Source organism: Euleptes europaea, chromosome 9 (genome assembly GCF_029931775.1).
Source record: "Euleptes europaea isolate rEulEur1 chromosome 9, rEulEur1.hap1, whole genome shotgun sequence".
Lineage (NCBI taxonomy): Eukaryota > Metazoa > Chordata > Lepidosauria > Squamata > Sphaerodactylidae > Euleptes > Euleptes europaea.
In genome coordinates, this window is record NC_079320.1 from 13082861 (window position 1) to 13101294 (window position 18434).

At 46.7% G+C, this 18434-nt stretch overlaps 2 protein-coding genes across 2 annotated transcripts in view; one reads left to right on the top strand and one right to left on the bottom strand.

Annotated features, from left to right (window-relative positions):
* The window catches only part of LIN54 (lin-54 DREAM MuvB core complex component), a 41617-nt gene extending 41533 nt beyond the window's left edge, over nt 1–84 (bottom strand). The window contains exon 1 of the mRNA XM_056855395.1: nt 54–84. The gene's annotated coding sequence lies outside the window, so the exon portion shown is untranslated. The remainder of the gene's footprint in view (nt 1–53) is intronic.
* A 439-nt stretch (nt 85–523) lies between these two features.
* On the top strand, nt 524–15498 carry COPS4 (COP9 signalosome subunit 4). The gene is made up of 10 exons (XM_056855293.1): nt 524–612; nt 2296–2375; nt 4382–4533; nt 4832–4935; nt 6166–6319; nt 7848–7998; nt 10601–10771; nt 12736–12851; nt 14728–14812; nt 15365–15498. Exons 1-10 carry the CDS (start codon nt 539–541, stop codon nt 15496–15498), a joined length of 1221 nt encoding a protein of 406 aa, XP_056711271.1. The 5' UTR covers nt 524–538.
* The last annotated feature ends 2936 nt before the right edge of the window (nt 15499–18434 follow it).

Genomic DNA, 18434 nt, shown 5'->3' on the forward strand with positions numbered 1-18434 from the left:
CCGTTCCTCTCCCAAGCTCCCCCCCCCCCGACCTGCCTGGCGCTCTCGCTCACCTGTGGGCGGCCTCGCGGTCCCAACCGACAGGCAGTTGGAGCAGCAGCAGCAACCACCGCCGTCGCCTCCTCTCCCTCCTCCGTCCCCTCACCGCAGCCGCCGCGGCGGGTTCGGCGCCGGTTCAAAATCACGCGCCCAGCGCCGTTCCCCCGCCGCCGCATCCCATAATACCCAGCAGCGCCGCCCTGGCAACCGGCGCCGCGTCAGCCAGCGAGGAGCGCTCATTCCCCCGACTCCATTTCTCCCGCCTTCTCTCCTCAAAAGCTGCCTCCGACTTCCTCTCAACGCCCCCCCTCTCCCGGCCCCCGCCGTCAGGGGACTTCCGGGTTGGCGACGTCACCGCGCAGAGGCGTGCGTGCCCCCTTCTGGCGCTCGGCGCTCTATGGTGACGCCGCGGCCCTCGTCCTCGTGAGCGGTTCGGGGGCGGAGGGGACCGTCGCTGCCCTCTGCGGAAGGGCTCCGGGGAACCGGCCGGGGGGCCGAAATGTCGTCCGCCGTGAGGCAGGAGCTGACCCAGCTCATGAGCTCCAGCGGCTCTCACAAGGACCTGGCTGGGAAGTGAGTAACCCCTCGCCTCCCCCTCCCCGTCGGGGTTGCCAGTGGTAACGGGGGTGACAGGACGGCGGGGAGGGGAGGGGCGGGAGAGAACAGGTGTCTCTTCTGGCTTTGCACCTGGGGTTATCTATCTAACCTATCTACCACTACGGCTAACTCTGGTTAGTACTGCGCAGAAGAAGGCACTGATAAACCACTTCTGACCAACCTTTACCTTGAAAACCTTATGATGAGACCCATGCTGCTGTGATGGAATATATGTGCATCTTAGGTTTAAAAAAAAAGGTAAAGGTAGTCCCCTGTGCAAGCACCGTTTTACCGGCTTCGGAAGGCTGGGTCAACCTCGAGCTGGCGACCTGAAACCGACTTCTGTCAGGATCGAACTCAGGTCGTGAGCAGAGCTTTTGACTGCAGTACTGCAGCTTACCACTCTGCGCCACGGGGCTCTTGTATGTGCATCTTACCACCCCTAAAATTTCAGCACCGGCCCCTGTTTAATTACTAATTAATGTGTTAATCTGTAAAGCTTGAACACAGGTCTTTTTTCCTTCCCCCTCTTCTTTACCCCTTCTGTTTTTGTACCCTGTTATATATATAAAAGTAAAAATTATAGACCCAAAAAAATTATTATTGGACCTCTCAGGTATTAACTAGCTTAGCAAATCCTGGGACTCCACAACCATTACAAGTGGCAAGTATAATAGGTTAAATTACTGCAATACACTCTATGTGAGCTACCCTTGAAGACAACCCAGAAACTACAACCAGTCCAGAATGTAATAGCCTGACTATTGTCACCAAGAGCATGTACTGCCCATTTTGAAACAGCTACATTGGCTGCCAGTATGTTTCTGAGTTCAATTCAAGATTCTGGTAGTCCTGGCCTCCGGAGGCCCATAGAAGCCAATGGGTAGACCTGGCCTCTGAAGGGGGACTTTTTCCCCCTCCTCGGAGTCCTGTTCTACCGCCAAGAAAGCCAGTGGGTAGACATGGCCTCCCAATGGGACTCAGCCGGAGGCCAGGTCTACCAAAGGAAGCCCGCCCCGCCCAACAGCTGATAGGCGGGGGGGGAGGAACCGCTGAGCCGCCCGCCCAGCAGTTGCGCGGCTAGAGGGGAGGGGAGGCTTTAGCCTCCCAACCATTGAGGGCAAGGGAAAGGGGGACCCGGCCATTCTCCACGGGGGGGGGGGAGAGACAGCCCGTCCGCTCGCCCGCTCTCTCAGGCACGCCGGCTCCGCAGCCTGGCTGCCGGCGCGAGCGGGCGCAAGAGCAGGGGCTCCGAACCAAGTTCGGAGAGCCGCACTCAACGGGCCAAAGAGCCGCATGCGGCTCGGGAGCCGCAGTTTGCAGACCCCTGGTCTAGACATTAGGAAGAATTTTCTAACAGAGCATTTCCTCAGTGGAGCAGGCTTCCTCAGGAGGTGGTAAGATCTCCTTCCATGGAGGTTTTTAAGAAGAGGTTAGATGGCCATCTGTCAGCAATGCTGATTCTATGACCTTAGGCAGATGATGAGAGGGAGGGCATCTTGGCCATCTACTGGTCACTAGGGGTGTGTGGGGGGGGAGGAGGTAGTTGTGAATTTCCTGCATTGTGCACAGGGTTGGACTTGATGACCCTGGTGGTCCCTTCCAGCTCTATGATTCTATGAGTTAACTGTTATCTGTATCTTTATAACTTTCTGGCAGGTATCGTCAGATATTGGAAAAAGCGATTCAGCTGTCAGGAGCTGAACAGCTAGAAGCATTGAAAGCTTTTGTAGAAGCAAGTGAGTATATACCTCAGCGGTTGGGGATTACAGAGGGCTGGCTCTGTAAGTGGTGAATTGCCACCAGGAAGAGTATATGAATGGTCTCAAGGTCATTGTATGTTGAAACTCCTGAACTATTTTTGCATAAATAGGTATCAGCATGGTGTTTGGGTATTTGTGGAAAACATTTTGAGGCTGCAATCTTAAGCATTTGTGTTTGCAAATAAATTCTGTCAAAATCAACGGGACTTGTTTCTAAATAAATGTTGCTCAGATTAGTCTTCAAAAGGTTTGTAATCCTGTTGGGAGTACAGCCTTAACAGTACAGTGCTGGAGTGGTACAAGTTGAAAGTCAAGTGGAAGATTAATAATATTACTAGTTGGCAAGAAAAAAAGGTCTACTTAGCTCCCTAATTAAAATACATTTAATAAAATACACATGTACATTGATTTCTGGAGAACTTATGTTTCGGTTTGTATTGCGACCCGCTCCTGAAACGCGTTTGCTCATTGTTAAGCTCTGCTGAGTTCACTAGCAAGAGCCACACTGCATACTATAGTATGGATTGCAGTCATACTATAAATTAACTAAACAGACTCTCATTCACTGAGGTGGTGCATTCCGATGTGATGGTAAATGAAAGATTGATCACAGGAAATGGTAGTAAGAGTGAGGGGTATGTAATAAATTCTACATGTGCCTGAAAAGAGTTTGGTGTTTGTTTGCTGCTTGTTTATTTATTTACTGAAATTATACCACACATTTCTCCCCATTGGGGACCCATAGTGACTAACATAGTTATCCTTTCCTCAGTTTTATCCTCAACAGCCCTGCGTGGTAAATTAGGCTGAGTGTGTGTGACTGGCTCACTGTTACCCAGCGAGCTTCCACAACAAAGTGGGGATTTGAGGGGGCCTCAAAGGTTGAGCTGGAAACTATAACAAAACAATTTTATTATATGGGGTACGCGATAAGTTTGTTAAAAACACAGGGCTTGGAATACAGGCTACATATAAAAGCATAAGTATAGACTGTTACAGAGATATCAAATGAAGTTGATGATACACTCGTTATAATTGGTCAATTTTAGTTTATTATAAACTATTCAGAAATCATAATAACGTATGTTTTCGGTTAAATTGTTTACAATTTTTATCCTTTTATCCTTTGTACAAACAATACTAGTGTTTTACTGACGTATGCTGTTTTCATAGAATCATAGTTGAAAGGGACCACCAGGGCCATCAAGTCCAACCCCCTGCACAATGCAGGAAATTCACAACTACCTCCCCCCTCCACACCCCTAGTGACCAGAAGATGGCCAAGATGCCCTCCCTCCCATCATCTGACTAAGGTCACAGAATCAGCATTGCTGACAGATGGCCATCTAACCTCTTCTTAAAAACCTCCAGGGAAGGAGAGCTTACCACCTCCCGAAGAAGCCTGTTCCACTGAGGAACCGCTCTAACTGTTAGAAAATTCTTCCTAATGTCTAGACGGAAACTCTTTTGATTTAATTTCAACCCGTTGGTTCTGGTCCGACCTTCTTGAGCAACAGAAAACACCCTCCTCTATATGACAACCCTTCAAGTACTTGAACATGGTTATCATATCCCCTCTCAGTCCCCAGCTCCTTCAACCTTTCCTCATAGGACTTGGTCTCCAGACCCCTCACCATCTTTGTTGCCCTTCTTTGGACACTTTCCAGCTTGATAAATCCGAATCACTAATTATAAATGATCTGTACAGGACTATTCAGCCTATTGGGTCTTCCTCTGTGGTCCTAAATACAAAACATGATTATTAAAGACATATCCGGAAATATACCTTATAAGGTATTTTTTATCTGAAAATAGAGAACCTTATATCTTGTGTGGCCTGGTGTTAATTATTAACACAAAGCATGGGTCTTGCAGCATGGAAACTTGCTCACACAAAAATCGGTACAAAATTACCAATGTTTCCAGATGTGTGTAACATCATCCAATTATAAAATGTTTTGCATTTATGTCTTTTAAACTAGTGGTGAATGAAAATGTCAGTTTAGTGATTTCACGGCAGTTGCTGACAGACTTCTGTACCCATATTCTGAGCCTCCCTGATAGCACGGCCAAAGAAATTTACCAGTTCACCCTGGAAAAGATCCAGCCTCGTGTAATTTCCTTTGAGGAACAGGTAAGAGCAGGGCAATAAGAATGTATATGTGGGGGAGGGGGAATTAGCATTGGCAATTGCATTGTGGGACTTAACATTTTAAAATAAATAATCTAGTTAGGATAACCACCACACATTCCTCAATGATAATATTGCAATTTCTCCCCTGAAAACAGCAACCATCAGTCACAGACTTAATCCCAATAGGGAATGTGCATTCCTAGCTCTTCAATCTTTGAATCTTCTCTGATTTGTTGGTTCGTGCTAGATAGATACCTTCATTGTGTTTATGTTTCATACTAAGCCCTCCCTTTCCCAGGTCGCTTCCATAAGGCAACATCTTGCATCGATTTATGAGAAGGAAGAAGACTGGAGGAATGCAGCACAAGTGTTGGTGGGGATTCCTTTGGAAACAGGCCAGAAGTAAATACTACCATTTGAAAAGTTGTAATTTACCTCTTTCACTTTTTTGCCTTTATGTGTTACATCTCCTTTGGTAGTAAAAATGCTCCACCTTGGTGCATCCTGGGCCTAATTCCTTGGAAAGGCAGTAGTTGGACTTGTCTTGTGCTGTGGCAGTCAAACTGAGGTTTTGTCAGTCTCTTTTCTGCTATAACATTGTGTGGGTATTTCTCTCCTGTCTATTGCCTTTAAGCAACAGTTGCCTTTTAGCATTTTTATTACAGCAGTTCTTGCAGCAGAGTATAGCCACCCTGTAGAGCCATTTTCAGTCACTAACAGCCCATTCCTGAGCCTCAAGGACGAAAGTCCTTAGGAGGCCAGGAAGGGGCTGTGTTGGCATTCGTGCCCCCTGGCCAGCGCCCGTGCGACTTATGCCGTCCAGGGTGGCACAGACACCGGCGGGGGAACCCGGACACCATTTTCCCAGCGCTGCTGCAGCAGCGCCACCCATGGATGCCGGCTGGGCTTTCTGCTGGCATCCCACCAGCACAAAGCCCCACGCTAGTGTCACAGGGGACGTGCCCGGGGTGGGCTGGGGGGCGGAGCTTCCTGTAGGCAGCTTCCTGTCCCCTTTTGGCCCAGTACACCGTCGGTGAGAACAGCGTAGCTGCGCCAGATTTTTGCTGACACAGCCGTTTTTTCAGTGCGGCAAAATGCCCCATTAAAAAACCTACGGGCCGGGAAAGGGCTTTGGAGGCGCCGCGATGGCGCCTTGGCCACACCGTCCCTGGCAGCCAAATGCTCAGGAATGGACTGCCCAAATCTTGCAGTAAATCCAGCTCTCTTCTACCTGCTGTACTGCAGAGCAGAGGACTCTTTACTGTCTTAATTATCTTGTACTCTTGACTCTGAAAATTGAGAAGTGCCTTCTCACTTAGCTTCCTTTTTTGTAATAGGCTGCATTTAGTTGTAATTAAGTAATGTGTTTAACTTATGAAACTCTCAAGGGTTTTTTGGGTGGTTTTTATTTTATTCTCTGCTCCTTTGCTGGTAGGGCCTGAAGGTTTTGTTGTATCTCTATGGATACACGAGCCATCCTTTTCAGGCACTGGCTGGTGGGAAAGAACAGTGAGGGGTACACAGTACACAACTGCAGTTATATTGTAAATTCATGTTGGCAGCTGCTACATGTGTAAGGAGGTGTATGACACAATTGTAATGAACTTCTCCTCCCCCCCTTCTCCTTTCAAGGCAATACAACGTGGACTATAAACTGGAAACCTATCTGAAAATTGCCCGGCTATATCTGGAGGACGACGATCCCGTTCAGGCCGAGGCGTACATCAACAGGGCGTCCCTTCTGCAGAACGAATCGACCAATGAGCAGCTGCAGATCCACTATAAGGTGACATTGTTTATGTTAGATTTTGATATGGGGAAAGAAGAGGAGTTAGTGGCAGTATTGATGCTGCTTCTGTGTCCCCAACCTTTCTGAGCTCTCGGGCACATTTAGAATTCTGATACTGCATGGTGGGTGCAGCAACAAAATGGCCGCTGCATGAACCATCCACAAAACGATTGCCAAAGCTTAATTTCAGTAGCACAGTGCAGATCCTTGAGCTGTGGTGGCAGCTGCTGCCGAAGCAACATTTTAAAAAATTTGCCCAGCCTGTCAGAAGTCTTGCTAGACAAAAGCCCTACCTGCCTCCCCCCACTTCCTAAAAACACTTGGCAGGTGCCAGAAAAGGTGTCAGCAGATTCCATGACGCCCATGGGCACCATGTGGAGGAGACCCTGGACGACATTATTAACTGCCACCAGTCTTATTGGCCATCACAGCAGTCCGATGAATTAGAAAACATATTGTCTCTTTATTGGATGCAACGTCTGAATGGGAGAATGCCCCAAGCTCATGCAGTGCATCCCACCTAGCTAGGATTTGAAGGCATACCTCCCAGCTGGAAATCTAGCACACTGTACCTTCCCCTGCCCCCATTAGGAGCCCACTTTCAGAAGATGTTGGTGAGACTAGTGGACATAGATTCAGGTCACTCTAAGTGACCTGCTGACAAGTCCTATTGCTTCCCTCTTCTTTGCCTTGATGCTGGAAAGTTATTTAGGAATACATACTGTATTCCTGCAGGGGCCAGGTTTAGCCTGGGAACTGCTGTTTGCTAACCCCGAACTTGCCATACTGGCCTGCAACTTGCCAGTTTAAAAATAATAGCCAAATTGATAAATTGAGTATTGTTAGGGGGTAAATCCTGTTTTCTCCCCTCTTTAATGCTCCACCTTCCCTCCCTTCCCATGCTGTATCAGCTTACCTCCCTCTTCCACTTTCGCTTCCCTACCTGCTCCTGCCCACTTGCTTGCTCCTTCCCTGCCATCTGGGGGTGGGTGGAGATAGCAGGCAGGGTGAGGCGAGCTGGGACCTACTGCAGCTTTCCCTTGTTGCCTGCTTCTGGTATTAAAGCAGCTCAAAATGCTGCCCAAATGCTGGAGGTGGGAGATTGTACATTGCTATTAACTTCGGGAGTGTACCCCAAAATTAGATTTTTTTAAAAAACTAAGGTTATTCTCTAGGTTTACAGAATGCACTGTTGTAGCTGATTTGCCTATCTGGACATGGGCTAGCCCTTGCTTATTAGACAGGGATGTGGCACACTGGCTTGGATCCTGTACCTTCATTCTGATGATGCAGGACTGATTCCCTGTTGCAAAGCAGGTTTCTCTGATACGAGGCAGTTACCAATCTTGCATGAAGCTGCATTTGTCTAAGTGGGAAGCAGAAGCTGCGAGACCACACCCCAAAACAGGACCAAGGCAAGCAGAAGTGAAGGACAGGATACAAGCCAATTTTAAAACAATGTGCTGCTGTTCAGTCTTCATTATTATGTTAGATAACTTTAGTGGTTCTGTTTTCCTGGCTTCAGGTGTGCTACGCTCGGGTTCTTGACTACAGAAGGAAGTTCATTGAAGCCGCCCAGAGATACAATGAGCTCTCCTACAAGAGCATCGTCCACGAAAGTGAGCGTCTGGAGGCTCTGAAGCATGCCTTGCATTGCACCATCTTAGCATCGGCAGGTAAAACCCAGGGTCAAGGCATTATTTATGAACTGTTGTCTTTGGGGTTGCATGTATAATAGCTGCAGTTTCAGCCAAGCCCGTACATAGAAGCTATTTACCCGAGCACTAGATAGAAATTAGCTTGGCTCTACTTACTTGAGGTCTCCTCTGCCTTTCTTGTTGAGACTGCAGGTGGATTCCAGAATTTTAAAAACAATAGCAGTAAAGACCAATATAATACAAATAATACTAAAATTACAAATACCGTATATACTTGGGTATAAGCCGACCCGAGTATAAGTCAACCCCCCAAATTTGAGGCCAGAAAAGGGAATTTCTTATTGACCCGCGTATAAGCCGAGGGTCAGTAAGAAATTCCCTTTACCGGTAATGCTGTGCTCTAAAATGGCAGCTGGGATGATCTCGCCCCTGCCCCAGGTCGCCCTCCCGCCGGCCTCCCGGGCCCTCCCGACCCACCCCGACCCCAGTGCCATCCAGGGGGGGAGGGGGAAGAGCCCCTGAACCCCCTACTCACCGGGAGAGGCGGTGGGGGGGAATCAGCTGGCCGGCTAGAGCGCACTGGGGGGGTGGGGGAGAATCAGCTGGCCAGGGGGAGCGCGCTGGGGGGTGGGGGGGAATCAGCTGGCGGGCTGGAGCGCGCTGGGGGAATCAGCTGGCCCGGGGAAGCGTGCTGGGGGGTGGGGGGGCGGGAATCAGCTGGCCGGGGGGAGCACGCTGGGGGTGGGGGGGAATCAGCTGGCCGGCTGGAGCACGCTGGGGGGGGAATCAGCTAACCGGGGGGGAGCGCGCTGGGGGGGTGGGGGGAATCAGCTGGTCGGCGGGAGCGCGATTCAGGCGGCTCCGAAGGAGAAATCGCCCAATTACCATATTGACTCGTGTATAAGCCAAGTTGGGATTTTTCAGCCTTTTTGGGGGGCTGAAAAACTCAGCTTATACACGAGTATATACGGTATATAAATTTTAATATGGTGCACAGTAAAGTTAAAAACATAAGGCCTATATTATAGGCAAGTCATTCACAGTCAATAAATATGTGAAACTCATACACATTTGATGTAAAATGTTACAATGACTAAAGTAGGACCAAATAAGGACTAAATGCGTTTCGGCCTCAAAAAGGCCTTCCTCAGTGGTCAGACATAGAATTGTAGTCTAGTACACATCCTAACAATATAATGTCATAATGCAAAGTAAAAAAATACATAAAAGCCCTTCTAGTATTTTGAGGCTTCTTGTAAAATTATTTATTCCTTGTACACTAGAACATGGCTCCCATGTCCCACCTTGTATTTCATGCCAGGCTTCTAAGGATGTGCGTGCATCAAACAGTGTGTTAGGTGAAATGGCAAAATGGTTACTGTGTCTAGCTAATGTATTTCAAGATAATATAAATAATGCCATAAACTTGGATGACACTGTTGGAGAACAATGAAATAAAAACAATATAATATGCATCCAATGAACAATGCGCTTAAAAAGGGGAGGAAATGACCAAACTGTCTAAAATTTCCACTGAAAAATTAAAACTAGAGCCCTGTTCAATATGTGAAAAGCACCCTCCTTCCCAATTTCATTTTGCCACATCCCTATTCCTTTGATGAAAACTGCTTTCCTGATCAGTTCCCTTTTGTAGGACTTCATTGCTTATCTCCCATGTTCTCACAATAACGTTGCGATGTCAGTTAGTCTGGGTGAGAATGCCTGGCTTCCCAGAGTGACCTGGAGGGCTAAGGTTGCCAGTCTCTTGGTGGTGCCTGGAGATCTCCTGGAATTACTACTGACCTCAGACTACAGAGATCAGGTTCCCTGGAGGAAATGATACTTTTGAGGGGTGGGGAGGAGCTGAGGCTCAGGGGTAGAGCATCTGCTCGGTATGCAGAAGATCCTAGGTTGAATCCCTGACTCCTCCAATTAAAAGTACCAGGCAGTAGGTGATGAGAAAGACCTCTGCAAGAGACCCTGGAGAGCCACTGCCACTCAGAGTAGACTATACTGAGCTCAATAGACTAAGGGTCTGATTCAGTATAAGGCAAGATTCATGTGTTCATTTCAGAAAAGGATACAAGTGTGGGAGCCTATCTGACCTCACCGGGCAGGTCATGCCATCAGGTGCAAGTCACAACAGCAAATACTTGGGTATGAGCAATTGTCCTTATCCCTTTGCAGAGGGGGACTTTCAGAAGACTTTGCTCAAAGGAGCATAGCGGTCTCGACAGGGTATAACGAAGAAGGTGGTGCTGAAGATCTGTAAGCCCAGGCTATGAAGGGCTTAGTAGGTGACAGTCAAACTTTTTAAAGTTGTCCATAAGCATGTTTATTGGGAATAAGTCTTATTGAAAGAACTTGCTTTTCAGGAGGAGTACTTTAAAACCTTAGTCATATTCTCATTATATATAAACACAGATAAAGGTATACATTTTACTACTTTGTAAGTAGTTAGTAGAAAAGCAGACTGAGGACTTTGATGGGGTTATACTCCCCTTGAACAACCAGCTCATGGCTTGGGAGTGCTGCTTGATACATTGGTCACCTTAGGAAAATCCAGTGGCTGGTGGCTTGGAGTGCTTTTGCAGTTCATGGTCGTTCTTCCATTCTCCAGGGCAGCAGCGCTCCCGTATGCTAGCCACTCTGTTTAAGGACGAGCGGTGCCAGCAGCTTGCAGCCTACGGGATCCTGGAGAAAATGTATCTGGACAGGATTATCCGAGGAAACCAGTTACAAGAATTCGCTGCAATGCTCGTGCCGCATCAGAAAGCAACAACGGCTGATGGTACTTGCGTTTCTTAAATTGCGGGTGTACACTGTTCTGAATTTCTGGAGAACTCGCGCATTTGTCCTTTGGCACCTCTGTCCTTGCAAACTAAGCACTCTTTGCACTTTGAACCTCTGCAGAGAGCCAGTGTGGTGTAGTGGTTAAAAGCTGTGGTTTGGAGCGGTGGACTCTGATCTGGAGAACCGGGTTTGATTCTCCACTCCTCCACATGAGCGGCGGAGGATAATCTGGTGAACTGGATTTGTTTCCCTGCTCCTACACACGAAGCCAGCTGGGTGACCTTGGGCTAGTCACATTCTCTCAGCCCCACCTACCTCACAGGGTGTCTGTTGTGGGGAGGGGAAGGGAAGGTGATTGTAAGCTGGTTTGATTCTGCCTTAAGTGGTGGAGAAAGTCGGCATATAAAAACCGACTCTTATTCTTCTGCTTCTGCTGCTGCTGCTTCTGCTGCTGCTGCTGCTTCCTATAGAAAGATCTCATGGTCGTTTCACACGTTGTGCAGAGTCAGGGCCAGAGCTGATCATGCTGTCTTATTTTATTCCCCCCCTTCAGGGCAGCATGTATAGCTCTGCTGTCTCCATTTTATCCCACACCAGCCCTGAAGCGGGGGTGATAGCAGCACTGCTGGGGCTTAGCCGAAGGCACTGGACACCAGCTACCCCTGTTGCTTTTCACACAATTGTTGGCCAGGAGTAAGCCGAACTTGTCTTTGGAAGGCAGAGTGTAACTACCACATTGGGCACTTCTCGCACTATCGGGACTCGACTTGGTGAGGGGACACTTGCCTTATGTTTCGCAGCTGTGAGGCTGAGTTTCTGCGAGGGTACGAGTGAGGGCGCAGGGCCAAGGATGGCACTCGTCAGCTGCTTACTTTCTTTGTGAGCGAGCCAAAGTGGTGTAGTGGTTAAGAGCGGCGGACTCTAATCTGGAGAACCGGGTTTGATTCCCCACTCCTCCACATGAGCTTCGGACGCTAATCTGGTGAACTGGATTTGTTTCCCCACTCCTCCACATGAAACCAGCTGGGTGATCTTGGGCTACTCACAGCTCTATTAGAGCTCTCTCAGCGCCCCCTACCTCACAGGGTTTCTGTTGTGGGGAGGGGAAGGGAAGAGATTGTAAGCCAGTTTGATTCTCCCTTAAGTGGTAGAGAAAGACTAACAAAGACTACAGTCCACAATAGCCATGCAGATTAGTTTTGGATTTCACACGTTAACAGATCACTTCAGGATACAATGGTTCCATATTAACATATCACACCCTCATTAGCACATTATCTTGATACTTACAGGACAATGATTAGCACATTACCTTTGATACTTTTTGCAGGACAATGATTCAGCTCAACCCAACCCCTTTCTGACTATATATTACTCTTCCTACACACTTGACACTGAGAGACACTGTCCTTCAGTGTTACTCCTCTGAAGATGCCTGCCACAGCTGCTGGCGAAACGTCAGGAAAGAAAATACCAAGACCACGGTTACACAGCCCGGATAACCTACAAGAACCAATAATGCCTTACATCTGTTTGTATTCCATCTTGGGCTATGATTTGACTATGGAGCAGTGGAGTCTGATCTGGAGAACTGGGTTCGATTCCCCACTCCTCCACATGAGCGGCAGAGGCTTATCTTGTGAACTGAATTTGTATCCCCACTCCTACACACGAAGCCAGCTGGGTGGCCTTGGCCAGTCACAATTGTCTTAGAGCTCTCTTAGCCCCACCTACCTCACAGGGTGTCTGTTGTGGGGAGGAGAAGGGAAGGTGATTGGTTTTTCCAAAAATACAGCAATAATTACGCTGATTCTTTCTGTGGTTTCCCCCACTCACTGTATGGAGCATTTTCTTTAAAGGGATCTAGTTAAGGGTATGTACTGTATATGTTGAATTTTAAATATGTGTTTGACTTACAGCCAGGCATACACTGAACTTCAAACTGCTGGTTTTCTTCCTCAGGTTCCAGTATCCTGGACAGAGCTGTCATTGAACATAATTTATTATCCGCAAGCAAACTATATAACAATATTACTTTTGAAGAACTTGGAGCATTGTTAGAAATCCCTGCAGCCAAGGTACTTTGGCTTGGTTATTGTTCTTTTCTGCAGTTAAGCTAGCCATGTCTCTTATTAGCGTTCAGTATTCTAGGGTGTTGTTATGATTCAGGTAACTAGAGTAATACACTGTGTTTGTGTGTGTTTATGAAGTACAGTAAAAAAGGTAAAGGTCCCCTGTGCAAGCAACAGGTCATTCCTGATCCATGGGGTAATGTCACATCCCGACGTTTACTAGGCAGACTTTGTTTACGGGGTGGTTTGCCAGTGCCTTCCCCAGTCATCTTCCCTTTACCCCCAGCAAGCTGGGTACTCATTTTACCGAATTCGGAAGGATGGAAGGCTGAGTCAACCTTGAGATGGCTACCTGAAACTGACTTCCGATGGGATTGAACTCAGGTCGTGAGCAGAGCTTGGACTGCAATACTGCAGCTTACCACTCTATGCCACAAGGCTCGAAGTACAGTAACAGAAAACCAATTCAGTTGTAACTATTGCAAAATGAAAATTATGTTCACATTGTGTGTTAGGCAGGCTATAATAACAACTGGTTTTAGGAAGAGCCAATCTTATGCTAAATAGGGGCGCAGAGTGGTAAGCTGCAGTACTGCAATCAAAAGCTCTGCTCACGACCTGAATTCAATCCTGACGGGAGTCGGTTTCAGATAGCCAGCTCAAGGTTGACTCAGCTTTTCATCCTTCTGAGGTCGGTGAAATGAGTACCCAGCTTGCTGGGGGTAAAGTGTAGATGACTTGGGAAGGCAATGGCAAACCACCCCATAAAACATAGTCTGCCTAGTAAACGTTGAGATGTGACGTCGCCTCATGGGTCAGTAATGGCCAAGTGCTTGCACAGGGGACTGCCTTTACCTTTTAATCTTATGCTAGAAAAACATACTCAGTTTGATGGTAAGACCAGACAGGACAGTAGAAAATGCTTATTGGGGTTGGAATAAAACACAAAGTTACTATACCTGCACTCTTAAGAAGTAAGGCTTGGTATTTTATTCATGCACAGTTTTGCGGAGAGATGCTTTCAGACTGTCTACTTTCTGGGAGCCCCCAAGAGAGCACTTTTATTTCCTTTTAAGAGTCGCATCATTGGCTTATGAAATAGTTCGTGTGAGAAATAGATTGAAGGACTCACACACTACATGACGTTCTGAGAGCCAGCGTGGTATAGTGGTTAGGAGCAGTGGAGAGCCGGGTTTGATTCCCCACTTCTACACATGAAGCCAGCAGGGTGACCTCGGGCTAGTCACAGCTCTCTCAGCCCCACCTACCTCACAAGGTGTCTGTTGCGGGGAGAGGAAGGGAAGGAGATTGTAGGCTGGTTTGATTCTCCTTAAAAGGTAGAGAAAGTCAGCATATAAAAGCCAACTCCTCTTCCTCCTCCTCTGAGTGAGAATATACGGCTCCTGTTTCCAGTCCTCCGTATTCTTTTAAGATTGTGATAATCCTGCTCACATACACTCAGAATTACATCAGAAAGTTCTAGAGGGTAGCTGTGTTGGTCTGCAGTAGAAGAGCTAGATGAGAGTCCAGTAGCACCTTCGAGACGAACAAGGTTTTGGGGGCATAAGCTTTCGAGCGTCAAAGCTCCCTTTATTAGATACCAGATGGTCTCTTGTTGGTCACTAACATGATACTGGACTCAAATCCAGCTCATTAGAAACTTCTAGAGTTCTGCGGAACATGACATGATACTAGCAGTCACCCATAATGTTAAGATCAGATAGACCCCTAGGGTAATGTGACACTGGTATGCAGAGACCTCTGGATACACAAGTTGATTATTTAACTTTTCTCTGCCACTGGCATTCACGTGTACATGTATATGTTTAAAAGTCCCATTGGAAAAGCTTTTGTGACACTTTTGGAGTTCTCTTCTTTTCAGGCAGAAAAGATCGCCTCCCAGATGATAACGGAAGGCCGCATGAATGGATTTATTGATCAGATAGATGGAATCGTTCACTTTGAAAGTAAGTTTGACGTAGTGGTTAAGAGCGGCAGACTCTAATCTGGTGAACTGGGTTTGTTTCCCCGCTCCTCCACATGAAGCCTGGTGGGTGACCTCAGGCTAGTCACAGTTCTCTCCAAACTCTCTCAGCCCCACCTACCTCACAAGGTGTCTGTTGGGAGGGGAAGGGAAGAAGATTGTAAGCTGCTTTGAGACTCCTAAAAGTAGAGAAAAGCAGGATATAAAAACCAACTCTACTCTTCAACTCTTGTAAAAGTTTTTGTTTCCTCTCTGCCTGAATGAGTGTGGAAAACAGGCAAAAATAAACATGAGCTTGGTCATTCTTGATATGGCCAACAGATGGCAGTCAAAGAAACTATTGTGGGCCAAAGAAATTATTGTGCTATTTAGTTCACCTGTACACATTTTTATACTCTGGAATACCTGTATTGAGTAGACTTGATAATAGAGGAAACTTGTTTTTGCTTTGCAACTGTTATGTCTGCTGAGTTTACATGTTGTCATAGAGTCAAGATGAGTTCTGCTATCATCCATTGTTAATTGTGTCTTGTAGCTCGTGAAGCCTTGCCAACGTGGGACAAGCAGATTCAGTCACTTTGCTTCCAAGTTAACAATCTTTTGGAGAAAATTAGCCAGACTGCCCCGGAATGGACAGCCCAAGCAATGGAAGCCCAAATGGCTCAGTAGATTCCGTGCTTTTGATAAGAAACATTTTTTGTCTTCTAAAATTGTGAAACAGGCATATGAAACTGAACTTACTGCTTTGACTCAACCTCTGGTAGAACCATGAGCAGAGAAAGCGTAAAGAGTGTATACGATGTACGATTTCTAACTTTTTTTTTTTTGCTCAAAGGCTCATCAGTACAGCAGAAGAAATCATTTTCAAAGCTGTTTAAAACAACCAGATTGGAGTGCAAAAGCATGTATTAAGTTTTCTCTTTAGTTATAGCTGTTCCAATAAAGACAGGTTGGGCATTAATGAAACAATGTGTCTGAATTTGTCCGCATTCATTTGCTGCATTTTGTCTTCCCAAAGGCAAGATCCTTTGCATAAAACCACAGTGGCTTTAATAGGGCATCTCATGATGAATTTACATTCCTTGGAACCTTTCATTATTAATTTTTTAAAAATGGATGTTGATTTTAAGTTTAATATGTCGATAACTATGTGTAATATTTTAAGTAGGAAGAAAATACATGAAAGGAGATCTTCTAGCCAGGATTTTTAAAAGGAAAAAATGAAAATTGCTATTGGGAGCAGAATGCAGCAGGCAGAGAATCTAAGCTTTCGTTTTAAAAATAAAAGCTGCCAGATCTGAAGCCTGCAAAACTAGATTTTGACAATAGGTATGGACAGTGTCTGGTAAATGACAAAAAAGAGCTAGCTGGAATGTGTTCAGTCTCAGCGGTGGCAGAAAAGGACTGAGGGAAAGGGGGCGCACCTCCCTGGAGCACGTGCTTCCGGCACGCTCCGAGAGGACGTGTGCTCCCCTCAATAGTCTTTTAGCTAGAAGCTTCTTTCTTTACACAGCAAAACAGTTATTTATTGCATTTTTACCCCACCCTCCTCAACCCAAAGGTTGGGCTTAGAGCGGCTTACAGACTCTTAATAGTACAATATATTATCCTTGAATTGAGAAACACAGCAAAAATAGGAAACTGAAAAGGAAATGCAAGAAATGCTGCTGTTGGACTAGAGCAGAATAAAACTGCAGCACACTGCTTCATCATTTCAAGAAGTGCTTTGGCTGAAGCAAGAAGTTTTCTTTTTATTAATAGCTAAACGAAATCTTTTTGTAACTCGTATTCGGGGGGGGGGGAAGCTGCACTAAGCAGAGTACATTGTTTTCCCCTCGAAACAACCAATGGCGGACAATCAGCTTCCACAATGTTGATCAAAGCAGAAATTGACTTTCCAATTGTGATGACTGATGAAGCTGATTCTGGAGACACCCTTGCTGAATGTGAGCAAATCTGAAAGAGAGAGGGGAAACTACAAACTATACACCACAGGCAAATACTTATTAATCTGATAATTTGCCTTATCATTAAGGAAAGGTAGCTTAGTGAGGTGCAGTTGAGTGCATGTATTCTGGGGCTGGGGGTGCTTAACATACAACTGGAGCTGCATTTCTCCCATTGGCTTTCCAGATGCATGCTGGCGAATATGAGCCTGCTTCTGGAATTCTGCTGGGTAAAGAAGCTGGAGGGTTACCGACTCCAGCTTGGGAAATTCCTGGAGATTTGGGGGCAGTGCCAGGGAGGGCAGAGTTTGGGGAGAAGAGGGAGCTCAGAGGGGTGTGATGTCAGTCTAGGAGGTCTGTTTCTCCTAGCCTCTGGTATACCATAGTCTGCCCTCTGGAGCTGCCATTTCCTCCAGGAGATTTCTCCAGAGATCAGTTGTAGTTCTGGGAGAATTCCAGGCCTCACCTGAAGGCTGGCAACCGTAGGAGTCTGTTAGTGGAAGTCAAACACTGTTAAGCACTCCTACATAGGCTGTCCTGGGCTCTAAGTAGCCCTTAACCAAAGCTGCTTTTCCTTAAACAAACTATTCATTTGGGTTTTGTTGCATGCTTATATGAGCAATATATAGTTAGGCCCTGACGGTTAAGTTAGGGTTGCCAGGTCCCTCTTTGCCACCAATGGGAGGTTTTGGGGGCGGAGCCTGAGGAGGGCGGAGTTTGGGGAGGGGAGGGACTTCAATGCCATAGAGCCCAATTGTCAAAGTGGCCATTTTCTCCAGGTAAACTGATCTCTATCGGCTGGAGATCAGTAGTAATAGCAGGCGATCTCCAGCTATTACCTGGCTGTTGGCAACCCTAAGTTAAATGTATGTAAGAAGGAGGCACAAGAGTTTGGGGCAAAATCTAGAGTGGCGATGTCACTTACAGGTCATGCTGGAAATGGCACCGTTGCACTGGATGCTGCAGATCTCCCCCTCCCCATTTTGCCTGCCATTTTCCTCCCACCACCCAACTGAGACACTCATTTCAATGAGACGCTCGTGGGTTTCTCTGATGGGCTAAATAGTGCCTCTCGGAACTATTCGGGTCACGATCATGGTGTGGGGTCAGGGGAAAGACTGAAGCCCCTTCTCCATTCACCCCACAGCCACAATCCAAACTGGGCACTGCAAGCCCAGGAATTTAGGAGAAGCTGCAAGACGTGTGTGACTACAAGACTGAGGGTGAGGATATTGGCCCCTCCTTGCTTACTCTGCAGTATGTTAATTGGCCTTTCAAAATAAGTCTATTAATGTCAGTTATCAGGGACGGAGTGAATTCACTTTTGTAGGACAAAGGAAGGGATCCCATCCATGATACATTTTGGGCTAAACTTCTGGCCCCATTGAGCAGAGTATCTACACTACTTCTCTTTCTTCTGGAAGATGCTGAGGCCTAACTTCTGTAACTGTAGATTCTGCCCTGAAGGACCTTGCCGTTCCATTGAAAAAACCCTGGACCGTTGATGTCATAACGGGTCAATTTCCTGTCACCCATTTCATAAGTAAACCTGCAAAGAAAATCACCAACCTTCTTAGAAGATTCCTAATTGCTGCCTCCTCTTAATGTCCCTTTTTATTTGGCAAAGGGAACACAAAGACAAATAAGTGGTAACAACGG